The 14,471-nt window shown below is 52.8% G+C and overlaps 1 protein-coding gene across 1 annotated transcript in view; it reads right to left on the bottom strand.

Annotated features, from left to right (window-relative positions):
• Window positions 1-9,107: 9,107 nt before the first annotated feature.
• HOXC13 (homeobox C13) overlaps window positions 9,108-14,471 on the bottom strand; it is a gene marked incomplete at its 5' end in the record, with an annotated part of 5,839 nt that continues 475 nt past the window's right edge. The window contains one exon of the mRNA XM_021713292.1: window positions 9,108-9,375. Within this exon, the coding sequence (XP_021568967.1) occupies window positions 9,108-9,375 (268 nt within the window). The remainder of the gene's footprint in view (window positions 9,376-14,471) is intronic.

Genomic DNA, 14,471 nt, shown 5'->3' with positions numbered 1-14,471 from the left:
GGGGTGGGGGGTGGGGGGACAAAGGGCGGGGGCAGGTTTATTCGCTGAATTCCGGTTTAAAAAAAAAATCATATAAAACCTAGCGCAGAGTAAAGCAATTGCCCAACAAGGGGTAAGAGAAAAAAAAAACACCAAAAATGCCCGCACATATACACCCCTGCAACCTGCACCCCCTCCCCAGATGTATTATCTTATCGCCAACAGCTGGCCAAGCACAGCCCGCCCCTCTTTAATTAGCTCCTTTATTAACTAAAACCGTTGGAATTTACAATATCTCCCCAATAAATTACTATTAGATATTGTGTCATATAAAGTTTACTGGCTGTTTAAGGAGACGGATGAGCCCTTTGGCTCGGGGTTTATTTACAGTAGAGGCGAAGTGGGGGTAAGGACAGGTTTCCCTGCTGCTGTCTCTCCTAGCCCTGCCACCGCTGGCTCATCCTCATCATCGCCTTTCGCCTCAGGAATTTGGAGAGACATTTGGGGTTTTCTCCCCCAAGAAAGGTTCAAGGAGAATTGATAACGCTGAATCTTTCCGCCGGAGCCGGGAGCTGCGCCAGCCTCACACCTTCACTCACCCATTAGAAAGAAGGATGCGGAAGGGAGGCCTAGAAAGGACATGGACTTGCCTGCCTGCTCTTGAGAATCTAGGGGCTCAAACTACTCTTCCACAGCTACTTCCAGGGACTGAGGAGCTGCTGGGCATCTCCCGGAGTCTTTGCAGCAAGAGGCTTTGAACCTCCGACAGGGATTGACCTCCGACAGGGATTGACCTCCGACAGGGATTGACCAGCCTGAGTGGGGCCTAATTCCCACTGCCGAGGAGACGCCCACACCCTAGAACCGAGCCAGCCTGCCCCTGGGACCCTCAGACAGCAGTGCAAAGACCAGCAGTAGGTTGCTGCCCTAGGGGGCTGGGAATGGGGGGGGAATCCCTGGAGAATTGTCTTGTTGGGGGTTTAAAATTATATTTATGGTACAAACCTCAGAAGCTCCTTCCAGAGAAGGCTGAGAACCCAATGCTGCCCATTGGCGAGATAATCAACATCTGCAAAACCACAACCCGATCTCAACAGGTCCACAGAACACAGCAGAGCATATTAAAAAGGGAAAGAAAATAAAACTCCCAAGACCAGATGTATCCTACTGGGGTCTAGTGAAGAAAACATTCGAATTTCTATGTGATTGTTTCAAGCTCCTAACCAACGTACGATTTAAATAAGACAAATAGCTCAGCGAATGTCTATATATGAAAAAATATCGGAAGATTTAAAAGAAAACTGGAGATTGAGAGAGTCCGAGAGAATACAAGAGAAAACAAATCCACGTAGGTGGAAGTTAAATATCCCAGCACGAGCCGAAGCTACAAACACAGACCGAAGCAGAGAAGATTCTCCCTCTTTTTCGCTCTTCCTCCCCTCTCTCCTCTGCAGGACACGGCGAGAGAAACGCGGATTCTTCGAATTCCACCGCTCCCGGGCGACTTCATATCCCAAACCATAGCTGCTCACTCCGACAGAAATGTGTCCCCGCGGGCGCCGCCCTGCCCGGAGCAGCTCGAAGCTCGCAGCCTGGCGCCCGCCCCTAGCCCTGCCCGGCCGGTTCCCCTTCCCTGCCCCGGCGCGCCAAGCTGCAACCCGGCCCCTCCCGCCCCCGGGAGCCCGCCCCGCGACGGGCCCACGAGCTCGAACCCAGGCCGAGCCGTGGGACGCCAGCCGTGAGCAGTCACCTCCAGTTAGAGCCAGGAGCGCCACGGAATGAACACGAGACTGGGTCGGGATTGGCCTCCGTGCGCCTAATTGATAAGAGGCTGCGGAGAGGAGCATCCTTCAGCTGCAAATCCCGCGTCAGCATCTCTGACATCTTATTTATTTTCCCTTTTCTAGGATGCGCTAATGAGCGCCATTGAAAATTCCATTTAAAAAAAAAATTATTTGGCGGTTCGTTTGGTCATAAAGATAAACAGGGTGTGACTTTAATATTGCTGTATATTTCAGTCAGAACACTGCGCCGGCGGCGAGGTCTCCACCCAGGCTCTCCAGGCCTCGGCCGCTATTGTTGGTGTGAGACATGGATGCCGAGCTGGGCTTTGCCGAATAATCACTAGCCTTTGTGGGGTGGAGTCTTTTCCCCATTCTCTTTTCCCTTCCCAGATGATACCCGTCTCCTAGAAGAGGGACCCCAGGAGGAAGGTCTCAGCCTCTCCGCATCCCTTCCCAGCGCAAATTCCAGGCCTGGAGCTGTGCTCGCTGCCCTGCCCGGCCGGGCAGCTGAGCGAGGAGCCGCGGCCACAGGGCGGCAGAGGCAACGCGGGGAAGTGAGGATGGGACGAGGACTTTCTTCTTTCATACTCGCATCTCTCCCAGCCCGATTTGGCTCCATCAGAGGAGGCCGTTTCCCCCAGGTCTGGAGCTCTGTGGGCACAGAGGCGCGCATAAACCCCTCTTCCTTCCGGCAGGAGACAGAGCTGCCTGGAAACATGAGCAACACTCGCACCCCCAGGGTCTTGCTCCCTGAGACCCACTGTCAACCTAGGGAGTTTCCGGACCAGGAGAGGACCCAGGCAACCCCAGCGTCCAGCCTCTCCCCTCGGTGCACCACTGCGGCTCTGCTCGCCGCTCGGGAACTCCGCCGCGCACGCAGCTCAGGCACCCATTTTTTAACCGGGCTGGGACCCAAATGCGCTCCCGACCTGGGTCCCCGGGGCCGGCGGGAGGCTCGGGTGAGAAGCGTCGATTCTAAATCCAGCATCGGCGAGAGCAACTCGCCAGGAGCAGACTGGGGCCGGGTGAGGGACTGGCAGGGACTGCGGTGCCAGGCGTGGGGCGGCAAGCACTTCGGTGACCACGCGCCAAACCAGCGTTGCTGGGGCCGAGGCTCCCGAACCGCGGAGCGATTGGTGCGTCCGATCTCTCCCGCACATTCGTCAAATCACCAGGCTAGGAGAGGTGGCCTGCCCGCTGGTCCCTGGGCCGCTGGCTCCCGCCGCAGCTGGCCAGGCTCAACCGGGCCCCGCTCATTAACTCGGGGGTTAATTAAAGCTGAAGGCGCGGATGCGGTCCAAGGCTCTCCTTGAAGACCCAGGGCAGCCCGCTCCTTCAGCCCGGTCTCTGCCTGCGCTGCCATGCCTCCCGCATCCTCGCGGCCTCTACCGCGGTGGAGTTGATTACAAAATCTACGCCCGCTCGGGCGACGGGGGCAAAGTCGCCGCGGGCGGCTTAGGCCGCAGGAATCGGCAGTGAGCGACCGCGTTCGGGTTTTGCTGCGGCCCAAGACAGGGAATGACGCCGCGCGGGACTGCCTTCTCCCTGGTCTGAGAGGCCGGAGCGGCCCAGTTCAAGGTCACTGTCTCGTCTGCAGAGAGCGGTTCTGCCGCATATGCAAAGTAGACAAGGCCGGAGCCCCAGAAGGGGTGTGCGCGCGGGAGCTGGGCCGGCAGGGGGGGAGGGGCGAGAGGCAGGGACGCTGAAAAGGGGCTGAGTGGGAGGGCCTGGCCCAGGCCTCGTCCGGCCCCCAACCCCGTCTGTCTCGCCCCTTTGGGGGCAGCTTAGGCCTTGGAGTGACCCTTTGTCGGATTCAGACAAAGCTTGGGGGGGTAAGAGTAGGGGTCTCAGTCCCCTCTTCCATCTTCTCGGCCCTTTCGGGGGTTGGAGCCCACCTGGCTCCCAACTCTCCCTGCGGGCGCCCGGGTCTCGAAAAACCGATTGGGAAATCCCTTCCCTAGGTGCTGATTTTTAGGGATCTGCAGCCTGGAAGAGGAGGACTTGCAGAGACGCTAGCTGAGGGAGGCCCGTCTGGCTTGAAATCAAGCAAGCAGCTTGGGGCCAGCAGAGTCCCTGGCTCCTCCAGTCAGGCTTCCTGAGGCTCTTCTATCCCCACCTCAAAAAACAAAAACAAAAACAAAAACAAAAAAAACCCAGACCACTGCCTCTCAGAAAGTGGGATTGGGTGAGAAACCCCAGGCCAGGTCACCTGGAAGACCACCTCTCTATCCGCCACTTGAGCATACCCAAATGGACCCTCTTCCCGGTCTCCCTGTCCTTGGTTGGTGCGCTAACGGTTAAGAGTGCTGCGCAGCTCTGACATTTTCCCCCTCCACCAGCAGAGGATATCCTCCACCTAGTGAATTACTGAGTGTCAGGAAAGGTGTGGGAACCAAGCTAAAAAAAAAAAAAAAAAAAAAAACCTCATGCAGCGCCACACCCACGGCCTCCTGCAACGTAACAGAGAGACCAGGCCTTGGCCCCGCGGACCTCTGAGCTGCGTGGGGGCTACCCCGAGTGCCCTCGCCCCTCAACCTGGCCCGGCTCTGGGGAGGAGAGGAGATCTGTTTGGGGTCATTCAGCGCAACTATTCCGCGGCTTTCCAAAACCAGGATTCCACTCCGGACGGAGGAGAGGGGCGCGGGCAGACTGGGGTGGGAGCCACCGGCCCAGGAGGCTGGTGGGGGTGGGAGAATGCACTGCCAGCCACGGGGCTGGCTGGGTTGGGCGAGTGCGGAGGGGGGCGCGGGTAAACTTACCTTTGGAGACACAGGAGGTTCAGAAGGGTGAAGGGCAGCAGTTCTCAGCCTCTAGAAACCTTCGGGATCCGCCTCCCCAAGGCCGCCCGCCGGCCCAGCCGAGGTATCCGAGGAGGGCGGGGCGGGGGGAGACGGAGGGAGCGGCCTGCGACAGGCGCGCGGGAGCTGAGTTGCCGGAGCATCTCTGGAGAGGCCGCCTTTTATGGGCGTTATTAGCGCCCTTGTCTAGACTGGAGACGACACCTCCTCGGTGTGTAAACAGAGGCGGCGGGCTCCGGCGGGAAAGGGGACGGCGCGTCGAGGGGGCAAGCGGCCCTCCCCTTCGCTGGCCACCGGAAGATCAAGGCCTTTTCCACCCTGCCCCCCTTCCCTGGGCTCCCTGTGATGTCAAGGTCAGAAAGACCTAGTCACGGTCAAGGCTAAAAGAGGAAGAGCCTGGTTGGTTGCGAAAAGGCTCTGGCCCCCTCCCCCTCCTCCCAGAAGCCCCTTGCTCCCCAGGGCCCCTCAATTCTCTGCCAGTGCAGGTCTAGATACACATCTGCCCGAGCCGCTCTTGGAGTTTTCTTGGGGGAGGGCTTCCACACCATCCAAGAAGGACCCAGGCAGATCCCAGGCTGAGGAGTTCTCTCTGAACAGATGGAATCACAGAGAGGGCTGCCTGCTGCATGGACCCCTGCTCCACTGGGAGGGCTGTTCAGAGAGAGGGCCGCTGCCCCAGGGGCCTGCCCAGCCTTGCACCCACCGTGCCTGCTGTCCCCACACTGCTGACCCAGCCGCCTGTGGATCAACCCCAGGAGCAGATGGTCTCAGGAGCAGTCAAGGAGGGATCTGCGAGAGAAGTGCTGGCCTTGTTCCCTCAGGTGGGTTCCCGGCTGTGGGACTGCTGACTGAAAGGCCCATTCTGCTGACCCCAGGTTTGGGGAGGCTTCCCCCAGGATCAGGTAAGGACCTAACTAGGACCTCCCTGGCAGCCTGACAGAATGACTTCTAGACAGAGTCCTGTGAGGCCCCAGCCCACCTGGGCCCCCCAGTCCTGGCCTAGGAAGTCTGGGGGGTGGGGAGTGCTACTGGATTATGAGAAAGAGGGCAGGAGTCTCAATCTCCGTGTTTCCACAGGGAGGTTTCCCCAGCTCTTCAGGCCTCTCCAGCCCCTTGCACCCTCATATTTGCCTTTGCAGGCAGTCTTACTCTTCACACACTAGGAGGCTGGCCTTGAGAGAAAGACTTTCTGAGGATGTAAATAAAGAGAAAATAGGCTCTCCACCCCGAGATGAGCAGGCCAGGAGTCGATGATGTTCTCGCAGATGCACTTGCATGCACTGTGCACACAGGCAGGACATTCTTCGCTGATCAAAGGCTACACACACACACACACACACACACACACACACACACAGGACACACACACACACACCTCTCTTCACAAAAATATCTCATAGAGTCTCCAAAGACAATGCCAATTATGGGGGGGAAGTAAGGGACCAACACAGAGAAGGAATAATATATCTCTCCTTTTTGCCTCCCCCAAAACATATGCTCACACACTCACACAATGCTTGCTTACTCTTATGGGAGACTCGTCTCCAAATCAATCTGGGCATGATAGTCTTCCAAAATAAATCTGGGTATATTTAATCCAGTGCACGAGAGGGTGCCAAACACCCTGGCACTTTGGGGCTCACAGGCACTCGGAGGAGCTGCAGTCTTTGCTGGATTTCCTAGTGTCCCAGGAATCCCCAGTGGGCCCGAATGGCTTTCCTCTTCTCTTTCCCATCACCGGCTTCCAGGACTTTGGGGCGGGTCCCTCCTATGGGAAGAACTGGATGATTATGTGAGTGTTTGTGTGCAGACTGGCGGAATCCCTCGGAGAACTCTAGGCTCCTTACTCACTGAGTCCCCGGTTTCCACAGCGCCTACAGCTGTGCATGGGGCAACCCAAAGCAGTCAGGAGGGTGGGGTCATCCTAAGAGAGCCCCAGACCTCTTGTCCTCCAGGTTCCTTTTTCTGGTCAAACACATATTTAGTCTCCTTCCATCTCGGGAGATCCAGGGGTTTTTGGAAAGAGTTTGAGATGATGGACGGGAAGAAAAAGGGGAGATGGGATCAAGAATGAACTTTATTCCTGGGAAATCCACCATAATCTCCATTGTCCAGTGCAGCATGTGGCTTTCTGGTAGTTAACCCAGAGTTGAGAAAGGAATAGGACTGGCGGCCATGTCCCTGGCAGAGCCCCCACAGAGGGCAAAATTTTCAGGCTCTTTGTCTCTCAGCCTCCATGTGTTTGTGTGTGTGTGCATAAACACGTGTATGTATGTTTCACCCCCAGAAACATTCATTTAAATGAAGTTTTAAAGCTTCAGCTCCATCAGGCATAGGGAGCACGGAGGACTCTGATTTCCAACCTGATACCTCCGATCTTTCTGCATCTCAGGAGAGGAAAAATATTATATATAAATAAAAATTGCTGCAGTAAAGATTTAATCTGAGATAACATTGTTTTAGGCTGTATTGCTTTTTAAAAGTCTCTTAACCTGACAACTTAACGATCTCATTAACTCCACCAGATAGGGAGATAGGCACTGACGCGACAAGGAAAACAAATTAGTGGCAGCATTTACCTCCACTCCTGATTGCCTGGAAAATGGAGGTTCCCAGGAATTCTAGAGAGAAGTAGGCTTGACTTGGCAAACTGGGGACCCAGGAGGTCCTAGTGGCCTGACTTCTCTGCACATGTTAATGCAGGAAGGAAAGAGTGCAGCCAGGAAAATTGGAGCTTGAAGCTGCCCCGGTAGGCTGCGCCGTCCCAACCCCGACTCCAGCTGAACTGGCTGAAGATATTTGGGACCCTCTGGGGGGAGCTAGGGCACCAGGATCCTGAGGTTAGCTGGCCACTACTGCCACCACCACTACCTCACCCAGGGCCCAGGAGGGATGCTGCCCTTTCAGCACCCAGGACCAGGTCTCAGCCCCAAATATGAACGGAAATGACCAGCAATGTGCTTTTGTCACTCACCTGCTTCCAGGGAGTCATTAGTTACCTTTCCTCAGCACACTCAGCTAAGCTGGGCATCAGGATGGGAAGGAGTTTCCTCCCGTCTAGCTCATATAGAGAACTCAATTAACTCTAAAACTTAAGTGGAGCAAAACATAGTTTTGGAAGCTACCCAGCTGGGGCTGATGTCTCCATTACTCCTGCTGCCCTTTCTGGCTGAGTCAGGGCTTCCTCGATGGCCCCCGAAGAGTCAGTGGACAGAAAGGACTTCAGAAAGAATCTGAGCAATAAAATCAAGGCAAAAAAAAAAAAGATATTTTATTTTAAAAACAGGTTTGTTTTTTTCCTTTTTGCATTCAGTACACTGTCATTCAGACATCACAATACTATATACAGATACACAACATTTAAAAAAAGAACCTATTTCTGATGGACATTTCCAAAGAACACTGTTTTGTAATGCACCAGTGGGAAGGGAAGAGGTGAGGGGGCCCCACAGCACCAAGTTGACCTCTGAGGAGGAACACGTTGGGCTACGTCCAGCCGGCTAACCGGGCTGGCGATCCCACCTCCCACACTAGCTCCTCTAGCTTTCCTCGGGAAACCAGTCAAAGCGAAAGTGTGAAGCCTCGCCCCTGAGCTGTTGCCTGGACGGAAAGGTGACCAGAGCGGACTCTGCAGAGAAGCCCACTCCCCATCCCCTTGGAAGAGATGTCTGTCTTAGAAAAAACGTTCTGTGTCTGTGCCTGGCCGAATCCCCAACCTCATCACCCAGAGAGAGGAAGGAAGAGGCTAGAGAAGCCATGTTGGGCAGCGTGGCTGGACTGCGTGTCCCCCCTTAGATTTTCACTGTTGACTGGCAGAGCAGAATGGGAGGCAGTGGGGGCAACGGCAGCCCAAAGAAATTCAGTTTTGTGGTTGGCTGTTGGAAGGTAGGGGCTGCGCTAATTCCAGCTTTTGTTGAAACAGACAGGAAAGAAGAAGAAATAAAAACCCTAGGAGCCCCGAGTGTGGCCTGTACTCCAATCATACTGCCAGATCCTTAATAATTATCACGAATGTGAACACGACTTTAAAAATATGCACAGGAAACCTTTACTGGCAAATTCTGCCTAAGGAGTGTGCGAGGGACAGGGAAGGAAAGCATGAGCTGGCCAGAGCCTGCTTCAAAGCTGCACCCTTAAGGAGGGTCCCTCAACCAGCCTGGCCACAGGATGGGGCAAGAATCCTGCCCATCTGACTCCCCAACCTGCTTTGGTTGGAATGATGGGGTTCTCCGCCTGCCACTTGGCTTTCTGGCAAGGCAGAGCGAGGAGGAGTCGAGGCTGGTAGCCTCCCTCCCACAGCCCATCCGGACCCACCTCCAAAGCCGACCGAGCTGGCTAGATGAGGGTGGGGCCTGGGGATGGGATGGGGAGTAGGGATCGGCCAAGCGTGGCCTCGGAGCCTCTTTGCCTCCCCGGTGGCGGCGTGGTTCCTCTTTCTGTGAACATTAAATACTCGTTTGCACCGGCGCGGCATCCTTCTGTGGGTTCGGTTATGGTACAAAGCGACGACGACATAAATAGACGGGGCGGGCGGCCGAGTGGGCAGTCAGGTGGAGTGAAGGTGAGGCGCTTTCGATTTGCTGACCACCTTCTTCTCTTTGACCCGCCGGTTCTGGAACCAGATGGTGACCTGGCGCTCCGAGAGGTTCGTGGTGGCCGAGATGCGCCGGCGCTTCTCTTTGGTGATGAATTTGCTTGCTGCGTACTCCTTCTCCAGCTCTTTCAGCTGCACCTTCGTGTAGGGCACGCGTTTCTTGCGCCCGCGCCGGTAGCTGCTCACCTCGGGCTGCAGGGGAACCACGTCTGGAGGAGAGAGAAGGGAGGCGGGAGGCGGTGAGGCGCACAGCGAGACCAGGTTAAGGGCCCTGGGGCACCCCCCGGGGCGCAGGATTTCAGGCTGGGGCTCAAGAGAGGGGGCCAGGAATTGCTCTGCCTTGTGAAGCCTCCTAGTCTTTTCATCCTGTTATTAGCAAGGCCGCGACTCGCGTGAGGGCACTGGGGTAATCTCCTTGGGCACAAAGTGTAAGAGAGGGAGTGCCCAAAACTCAGCAATCAAGGTAATATTTTCATGCAATGTTTAAAAAAAAATCAAAGTGAATGCAAAAACTCCATGATGAGCAAAATGTCAGTTTTAAAAACTAACACAGGATCAGTGTTACCGATGTTTCCTTTTGTTTCAGACTCCAAGTGGTTCTGCACAGCCCTTAAGATTAGGGTCCTTGGACCCTTAGGGAGAGCTTTCCAGATTCCACCCTGGCCTGCCATGCCTGCAGGATTCAGGGTATTCAGAAAAATCCCCCTCTTCCTGCAGTTGGATCATTTGGGTGCCTATCAGTTTATACTCAGCCAGTGGGCAGAGGAAGGAGTTCTGTTATATTCTTCAGGTAGGGTGTGGCGGGCAGGGGGTCAGCTTCAGGGGGAACAGGCCACCAAATGGATCCCCATGCCTTTGGATACTGGCCTTGCACTAGGGATCTGAGGCACCCACAGACAGAACAAAGTGTCCAGGTGAAGCCAGCTTGCTTGGGGGCCAGTCACTCTGGGAATGGGGGCCCGATGTTGTGAACTGCCTAACAACACCCAAGGACCTGGCCCTAAGACACAGGAAATCAGGTTCCTAGAAGTAGAGGAACCTACTCTACTAGAAGTAGAGGAAGCACACTCTGCTGCCGCAAAAACAGAACAAATTCTGTTCCAGCCCCCTTCTCTCTCCATTCCTTCAAAGCTAAAGGAAACTGTCTATGTTCCTTGCACCAACCCTAACCCTAAACCCTAAATGCCTGCTATCCCACCCACTACCACTGTTCGGATTCTTTAGGTGCTGAGAGTTTTGCAGAAACCAAAAACAATCTATACCATGTATAGAACCCCGTCGTCCACTCCATCCTCACTCCTGCCAATAAAAGGTCACAGCAAGAGCTGGAGGGGGATGTGGGGAACTAGGGTGATTATCTGAATAACTCAGCCCTCCATTTTTTCTCTACATAATTATTACATTTCTTTGGGTGAAAGCTAATGAGGAGGACTGAGTATTTGGGGTTCCCCCCTTCGTTCTCCCTGCCCTTGGGAACTATGGACACAGCCTGCAGTGAAGACACAAAGTTTGTCCTGAGATATCTGTTCCCACCACACCCTCACAAAACTCTTTTTCCCTAGACCCACCACCTCAGGGGTGTGCTCTCTCCCAGAGATTCTGATCTATACAGGATAGGGAGAGAAGCAGTCACAGTCCAATTCAGGGGGAAAATTGCTCAGGAAGAAAATGGAAGAGGCGGTTCCAATGGCCTGGTTGGACAGTCTTCATGAAGATAATTTCTTGGGAAAACTGTTGGACTTGGCATTTTTCTCTGCCTCTGTATAAATAATCCAAGATTTTTTTAAAATCTGAAAAACAAAATAATTTTATTTTAATAGACCAGTTTCTTTAAGTTAAAAATTCTTTGGAACATGATCTTTTGTTTTTAAATCTCTCGGTTCTTAGATTTGTTTCACTCTTATAGATGTGACCATGATTTGAGAAATTGATGATTTGGGGATAAGAATAAAATGACAAAGGTAAGTAGTGATACCATGAGTTTTCTTGTTCTGTTTTTGTCTTTTATCCTCAGAATATTTCTCCAGACTTATTTTATGAAACCCGTTTTACAAGATCAGAAATTTGAGGCTCAGAGTGGGTAAAGTAACTTACATGACTGAGCCAAATTTTAAACCCAGATTCTCTTGACTCTTAACATAATGATACAGTAGGTTTTAAAATGGGAATGGGCCACATGGCACAATCCAGCTTTCAAATACCCCCTTTTCCCTGGAGAACAAAGTTGGGGTAAAAGTAGGTTTTAGCTTCTGAATCAACCAGATAATTATCCCTAATTTTTTATCCCACTTTCTGTAAACTCACAATTATCTACCCAATTTTGGTTCCCTAACCTCAACTCTAAATTTCCAATGAAGTTTAATCAACACAACCATAAAAAATCAGTTTAAAGAGTAGACAACTGGTCTAAACGGGTTGTTTTTCTTTATAGGATGCCAAGGATTGATTCTGCCAAGCTTTCCATGGATCAGACCAAACTGCAGGTTGTTTTGGCCTCCTGCAGAAACAGCTCCAGTCTTGTCTTCTCAAAGAAGCCCCTTTCATTGTCTGCTGCCTTGTCTGGAAAGGAAGTGGGAGCTACAGATGTGGAAACATCTGGCAGCTTAGATCGCGAGTTTGTGTCTACACTGCCTAAAGTGAGTGGGGACTTGGCTATTAATTTTAGTCATCCCTTCCCTAGTCTCCCTCCAGATCACATACACACACCACTTCATACCTGGGAACCTCATGACACCTTTGAAGAGAGAATAAAAATCACATCAGTGCTCAGACCCTTTTGACCACCCACCCCCCCAAGTGACCTTGTCCAGCGAGAAATCCAGCTAGCTGCGCTTCCCAAACCAAATCCATAGGCTTGTCAGTAGGGACTTCTAGAATAGCCAAAAGAAACCACTGCTTCTTTCTTCCTCTCTCCCTACCCCATCTCTCTTTCTTTTTCTCCCTTTCTTTCTGATTATCTACAGGAATTTCTGCCTCTCCCTGTTTCCCCCTCCAAAAAAAACACTACACTCATATGGAGGGGAGAAAAAGCAAAACAGGGCAGTGAAGCAAGTGTCTGTATAATTGGGAGAAGGAAGAAGCCACAACACATCTCAGCCCTAATTATCTGGGTCTTGCAGAACAATTGTCTCCATCTCCCACACCAACCCAGACTGCCATGGATGAGGTTTCTCAGAGCCAGAGGCACTGAAGAGAGACAGCCGTGTTTATGCCTAGATGTTGCCGAACAAACCACAATTGCATAGACAGAGTTATCTGGAAATCTTGCTGCTTCTAAAAGCTCTGAGTGGGTAGAAAGATGGAGGGTGTCTGAAGATAATTCCTTACTCATCTGCCTCTGGCCTGGACCCCTGCAATCACCAAGATATGTCAGCCCCAGGATTCTATTTCCACACGGGGACCCTGTGAGCACAGAGCTGCTGGCATGCTGTGTTTATATCCATTTCCATGCCGCAATTTGCAAGTGTATTAAATCTCAATTGGGCTGTATTTTTTTTATTTCAAAGATATTTTTCTCTAGGAGGCTGTGATCAAAAAGTGTTTATTTCTAGTGTAGTGTTCCCCCACCCCACCGGAATCTTTGAGATGTTTATTTCGCGCAAAGATATTTCTCAACTTCTCTCTAATCCTTCACTTCCACCCGCTCAGCTCCGCGTGCATACATGGGCATGCCAGCTCTTTCTCCTCCACCTCTCCACTCTAAACCCACACCCCATTGCTCTAGGCCTGCCCGCCCCCCCCCCCCCACGGTGGGTTTGGTGGTCCCCTGCTACCCTACCGCTTGACCCCTTGGCTTGGCCCATCAGCTCCCCTGCCCCAGGAATTCCTGCTGGACCCCCATCTCCTAAGAAGTGTTCTGTTTTGGTGAGATAGAGAACGAAAGGGCCCTCTCTCTATAATGCACTATGTTATCCCTACATGTGAATTGTCCATCTTCTAGAAATGTATTTTTATGTGTGAGATGTTAGGTAGTTAATACAAGAAATCATATTTTATAAATAATATAGACAATGCAGCATAGGCAATGCATGATACTGTGTACTAAAATCATACAGTCCTTAATTGTGGCAGTCAGAAGTGAGGGTGCCCAGGGTTGCTCACAACCTGGTACTGAGTTGTGTTATACCAAGTAATCTCATATTTACAAGAATGTTACTTGCCACACTCTCTAACATTAGCCAGTGATTTTTCACTACCCACCTCCACTCCCAATCCCGGATGCAGAGGAATTTCAGGCCCACCCTTAGGAGGTCTTCGGGTCTAAGCCTTCCCATGAAAACATCCCTGAGCCTGGTATGTGGAATTGAGGGGACCCTCTGGGCAGTATGGAGAGACATCTGTGGTTGCTCTACCCACCCCAGGACCCTTATGGGTATCAGAAGGGAGGATTCTCTCTCACTGAGCTCTGCTTATAGAGAGAGCTGGATTCCCTAAACCTCCAGTCCTGATTTCTCAGCACTGGGTGGAAGCCAAAGCTCCTGGTGTGGTTTGGGGAAGTATGGGACAGGTCTCACCCCCTAGGGAGTGGTGGAGTTGCAGGATCCTTTCCTGTTTAGAGGTAGCCTCAACTGGAGAGGGAGGGGGACACACAGCCGGACAAGAACAAGGGGTCCCAGCCCGGGCCTGGATCTCAGATCCCCCCAGAACAGGTCTTCCTCCCCCACCTCTCATCCCCACACTCCTCGTTCTGTGTCTGGGGCACCAATAACTAACTCTCAACCGCATTTGGGAGTTGGCAGTGACAGCGTCTACAAGGTTTGAACTTAGTGTACCAGGGAGGCAAAGAAAATTGTATCCAAGGAGAGGGATGCGAGCCTCCTTCACTCCCTCTCGAGACATTTTAGCTCTTCTTCCTCAACAATCAGATTTTTAAAATAAATCAAGAATGTCTTTTTTTCTTTTAAACAAAGAAATCCTACATTTCTGAAGACTCCAACAAATTAGACCCCTATTTTTAAAACATACTGTCTAGTGCCTGAACGATCCTGCAGATTCACTCAAAGAAAGTGGGGGTTCTTATTTTTCCCCCCAATCTTTCGGTGGGTTACGGGTTTCATCCTAGATTCCAAAGCACCGGAGGCCCGCCCCACCCCCATCCCTGGCCGGAAACCGGCACAGGAGCCAGGAGCCCCGCGCGAGGCTGGAGCCGGCAGGGGGAGGAGGCGGCGAGCTACCGAACTGAGCGGAGCCGGCGGCCCGGCGTTCGGGCGCCTGTGATTGCTTCACTCTCGGCCGGCAGCTCCAGGGAACGTGTCGGAGCAGATTTCTTCCCCGGCGCATTCCTCAGCGCAGCTCGCCCGGCCGGCTCCATCGGCA

The sequence above is a fragment of the Carlito syrichta genome, unplaced genomic scaffold, assembly GCF_000164805.1.
Source record: "Carlito syrichta isolate Samal-C Ts95f unplaced genomic scaffold, Tarsius_syrichta-2.0.1 Scaffold304418, whole genome shotgun sequence".
NCBI lineage: Eukaryota > Metazoa > Chordata > Mammalia > Primates > Tarsiidae > Carlito > Carlito syrichta.
This window is presented reverse-complemented; position numbering and strand designations above follow the sequence as displayed.